The sequence below is a fragment of the Aethalodelphis obliquidens genome, unplaced genomic scaffold (assembly GCF_003676395.1).
Source record: "Aethalodelphis obliquidens isolate GAN/ISIS:26980383/991018 unplaced genomic scaffold, ASM367639v1 scaffold16, whole genome shotgun sequence".
Taxonomy (NCBI): domain Eukaryota; kingdom Metazoa; phylum Chordata; class Mammalia; order Artiodactyla; family Delphinidae; genus Aethalodelphis; species Aethalodelphis obliquidens.
The window spans coordinates 31051316-31056093 of NW_020837960.1; the positions used below are offsets into that span (position 1 = coordinate 31051316).

At 42.1% G+C, this 4778-nt stretch overlaps 1 protein-coding gene across 1 annotated transcript in view; it reads left to right on the forward strand.

Annotated features, from left to right (window-relative positions):
• MTMR6 (myotubularin related protein 6) overlaps positions 1–4778 on the forward strand; it is a 28625-nt gene that overhangs the window by 10022 nt on the left and 13825 nt on the right. The window contains exons 2-4 of the mRNA XM_027116679.1: positions 1140–1256; positions 2991–3153; positions 4419–4576. Coding sequence (XP_026972480.1) covers positions 1140–1256; positions 2991–3153; positions 4419–4576 — 438 coding nt within the window. The remainder of the gene's footprint in view (positions 1–1139; positions 1257–2990; positions 3154–4418; positions 4577–4778) is intronic.

Sequence of the window (4778 nt, forward strand, 5' to 3'; positions counted from 1 at the left end):
TGTGTGTGTGTGTGTGTGTGTGTGTGTGTGTGTGTGTGTGTGTGTGTTCGTGTGTGTCTGTGTATGTACTATCAATAAAGATGTACTGTGTACTTCACTGCGTCAGCTGTAGAGGGCGAGGGAGCAACATGTAACATAATCTATGCCAGGGAGTGCAGAGCCAGGAAGAAATACAAAGCTGACATTAGTAATTAATTAATTAACTGAGAAGCCTTCCTGTTAAAAGACAGGACATCAGTGAGCCCTGAAGAATGCCTCTCACTTAGCTGAGCAGGAGAGACTGTTGGCAGGGCGGACGGGGTGAGTAAAAGCACAGGGCTGGACACAGAGCAGTATCCTGGGTGCAGACGTGAGCAGAGTAAGTTGTAGGCTGCAACCTATTAACTGTTTCCTGATTGATTTTTTTCTGGTATTTTAGTTTCCTAACTCTAGATAATAACCTTATTTATTTCTTGACTTGCCAGCTTTTAATAAAAGATATTGATTCTTGGATACAAAAAACGTTTATGCTTGTTTATACCATATCCTTGCTGTTCCCTTCCATATTTCTTTTTTAAATAAATTCATTTACTTATTTATTTTATTTTTGGCTGCATTGGGTCTTCATTGCTGCATGCAGGCTTTCTCTAGTTGCGGCGAGCGGGGTCTACTCCTCGTTGTGGCGCGCGGGCTTCTCATTGCAGTGGCTTCTCTTGTTGCAGGGCACGGGCTCTAGGCTTGCGGGCTCAGTAGTTGTGGCTTGAGGGCTCTAGAGCACAGGCTCAGTAGTTGTAGCGCACAAGCTTAGTTGCTCCGCGGCATGTGGGATCTTCCCAGACCAGAGCTCAAACCCATGTCCCCTGCATTGGCAGGCGGATTCTTAAGCACTGCGGCACCAGGGAAGCCCATTCCCTTCCATATTTATGTTACCTTTTTTACAGAGTTCTTCTCTATTGGTTATATTTGTAACTGTAAATATTAATAATACTTATATTGTTGGTGGTTTATATGTTCCCCAAGATATGTGCAATTTAACTTTCAATATTAAATAAACTTATGTTTTTGAACAGAAGGAGAAAATGTACATTTAAATGCTGGGATAACAGAAAAAGAATTTATACGACTTTTGAAATGAGAAATAACACCTTTCTCTTTTTCAGGTTGAGCAAGTGAAATTGCTCGACCGATTCAGTACGAGCAACAAGTCGTTAACAGGAACCCTGTATCTCACGGCCACACATTTGCTGTTTATAGACTCTCATCAGAAAGAAACCTGGGTAAGGAAGACCTCTGCTGTGCTGTTTGCTGTAACTATATTATTGGACATGGTCTAGCTCGTGTTTTAGTTTGAATATGCACAAAAAATTGTAATCATTGGTATTTGTCTCAACCAAAAAATTTTCAAAGTCACGTGTTCACACCTGCCCTCCTATTTTAATAAGACAGTGATGTCATTGTGGAGTGGCATTCTTTCTCGGTGATGAATTTTAAGCAAAGGCCAGAAATAACACTAGAAGTTCCTGGGTGAAGAGGTAGGAGCACCGCAGTGCTGTGTAAAGGAGCTTGGTGCATTGGAAGAGCCAAAAGAAGGCTGTTGTCACCAGAACTTAGGGATGTGGCAAGGGACCTGAAATGAGGCTAGGGAAGCGGGAAATAACATGACTAGGCGGCTTTTTTATTGTTTATTTATTTACTTTTCTTTTTTTGAACATCTTTATTGGAGTATAATCGCTTTACAGTGGTGTGTTAGTTTCTGCTGTATAACAAAGTGAATCAGCTATATGTATACATATATCCCCATATCTCCCCCCTCTTGCGTCTCCCTCCCACCCTCCCTATCCCACCCCTAGGTGGCTTTTTTTTTATTGCTTTTTATTTTATTTTTATAAATAAAATTTTAGAAAAGCAATTAAAAAAGCCATCTAGTCATGTTATTTCCCACTTCCCTAGCCTCAAGTATTATTGATTTACAATGTTGTATTAATTTCTGCTTTACAGCAAAGTGACTCAGTTACACACATATATATTCTTTTTCATATTCTTTTTCCATTATGGTTTATCACAGGATATTGAATATAGTTCACTGTGCCATGCAGTAGGACCTTGTTGTTTATCCATCCTGTATGTAATAGTTTGCATCTGCTAACCCCAAGCTCCCACTCCTTCCCTCCCCTTCCCCCTCCCCCTTGGCAACCACAGGTCTGTTCTCTATGTCTGGGAGTCTGTTTCTGTTTTGTAGATATGTTGATTTGTATCATATTTTAGATTCTACATATAAGTGATATGTGATATATTTGTCTTTCTCTTTGTGACTTACTTTGCTTAGTACGATAATCTCTAGGTCCGTGCATGTTGCTGCAAATGACATTACTTCATTCTTTTTATGGCTGGGTAATATTCCATTGTATATATGTACCACATCTTCTTTGTCCACTCGTCTGTCGATGGGCATTTAGGTTGCTTCCATGACCTGGCTATTGTAAATAGTGCTGCGGTGAACATTGGGGTGCGTGTTACCTTTTTGAATTAGTGGTTTCATCTTTTCTGGGTATATGCCTAAGAGTGGGATTGCTGGATCATATGATAACCATTTAATTGTTTTTTAATGGTCACTCCTCTGCCTTGTAGAAAATGGCTTAGAGAGGGTCAAGAGTAGGTGTGGAGAGAGCATTCGGGAGGCTCTTTACAGTAATTCAGGTGGGAAACAGTGGGGGCATTGCAACTAGGGCCGTGACAGTGGAGATGGAGAGAAGGAGATGGTGCAGAGGTATTTAGGAGATGCCGTTCTCGGGGTCTGATGGTGTGTGGAACATGTGCAGCGATGGGGAAGTATCAGGGTGTGTTTCCGGCTTGGGCATTTGGTCATTTAAAAGTTTCAGTTTGGGTGTGTAGCGTATAACCTCTGAGACTTTATTTGAAGAGGGCGTTTCTAACATTTACGCACTCTGGGAAGCGAGTAAGGTACTTAGTGCTTGTTTATAATGATGGTCAAACGTTTTCTCATGCTGTAGATACTGCACCACCATATTGCCTTGGTGGAGAAACTAGCTCTCACGACTTCTGGATGCCCTCTTGTGATCCAGTGCAAGAACTTCCGGACTGTGCATTTCATTGTTCCCAGAGAAAGAGACTGCCACGATATTTACAACTCTTTGCTACAGCTGTCAAAACAAGGTACTGTTCTTCAGGACCAAAGCTTACTTGCTCAAATGAGATGGATTATCTAAGATACTTTTAAAATATCTCATTATTGTTATTTTGTACTTTAAGTACTCTTAAGTCAAGGTCTTGTGCACTCTGTTCCAAAAAGTTTGGCCTAGAAATAATGAGAAACTTCTGCTCTGAATTGTAAGAAGAAGGGGTAATAAGAAGGAAAGAAGGGATAATAAGAAGGAAAGAGCGAAACGTTTATAGTAGTACAGACTTGAAAAACCATAGATTTACGTGGGTGTCTTTAAAGTTGATAAAACCATTAGCACAGCTTTTTTTTTTTTTTTTTTAAATGGTATCCCACAACTGAGAGCAATGACTTGGAAATTGATTCCTGAACGAGAAGTTAAGGACGGTCAGGCTCCTCTGGTAGCAGTGGGACTAGTACATTTAATCTGAGGGAGTGGAGCCTGAGGGGGTGAGCAGAGGGAAGAGAGGGTGACCCCTGCTTTAGCAGAGGTGGCAGTGAGGGTGACATGGCCCTAGAGAGGAGTTGCATCACTGCTTACGCCCCTGAGATCTTACGCCCCTACGCCGACGTGCTGGACTCCACAGCTCTCTCTGGAGGCAAAGCGCACCGGTTCCTGAATGTTCCTTTGTGCTGAACACCTGGGTCGCAGTGATCTGGGAGCAGGTCCACACTCACTCTGCTCTCCTAACCCTGGAAGCCTGTGCTGTTGGTCCCACTGTCCCCAGGGCAGCCCTTACAGCGGGGATGGTTCTGTGACTTTGGAGCTTGGCCTTGTTCAGAAGCGGGTGCTCTCTGGAGCTCTGAGCAGCCTTTGACGATTTTGGTCCACGCTGTCCTGTTGGGGTGTATGCAATCTCAGGTTCTGTGTGCCACCTCTAGCTTTCCATTAAAGCACTGGGCTTCCATTTTACATCTCATTTGGGAAAAGTGGTGGGTGGGAAGGGTCTACTTGTATCTTTAAATTTTTACTTTTAAGAAAAGGAAATATTGCAGTAGAGTATTTAATGTATGAGTCTGTACTGTTTACTAGCTTTTGCCGATGGTGTAAATTGAATCTCAGATCAGTATGTGTGCCTTTAGGTATAATCATCTGCGTCAAAGAACTGAGAAAATACTAAGTTCAAGTATGTTCAGGTATTAGCTATCTCTCTGAAGATTTTTTTAAAATGGAGGGATAAAACTGAAAAATTTCTTTCATTTGTAGTGTATTAGGTCCTATAAATTGCGTTTTGACATTCATGTGTTTTGTATGCCATAGCAAAATATGAAGATCTCTATGCATTCTCTTATAATCCCAAACAAAATGATTCAGAAAGGCTGCGAGGTTGGCAGCTCGTCGACCTCGCTGAAGAGTATAAGAGAATGGGCGTGCCGAATTCCAACTGGCAGCTGTCCGACGCCAACCGCGACTACAAGGTAAGGGGCTCAGAAAACATTGTCACCTGTTGGAGGAGCTCAGAAAACATACTGGAGGGGAGGGTCAGAGACCGTCATAGCAGTGACTTGTCTATGTACTGCCAAGTACTGTTCTTGCATTTAATAAGTTTTAGTGGTTTTTTTTTTTTTTTTTTTTGGCGGTGCGTGGGCCTCCTCCTTTTGTGGTCTTTTCCTTTTCCTG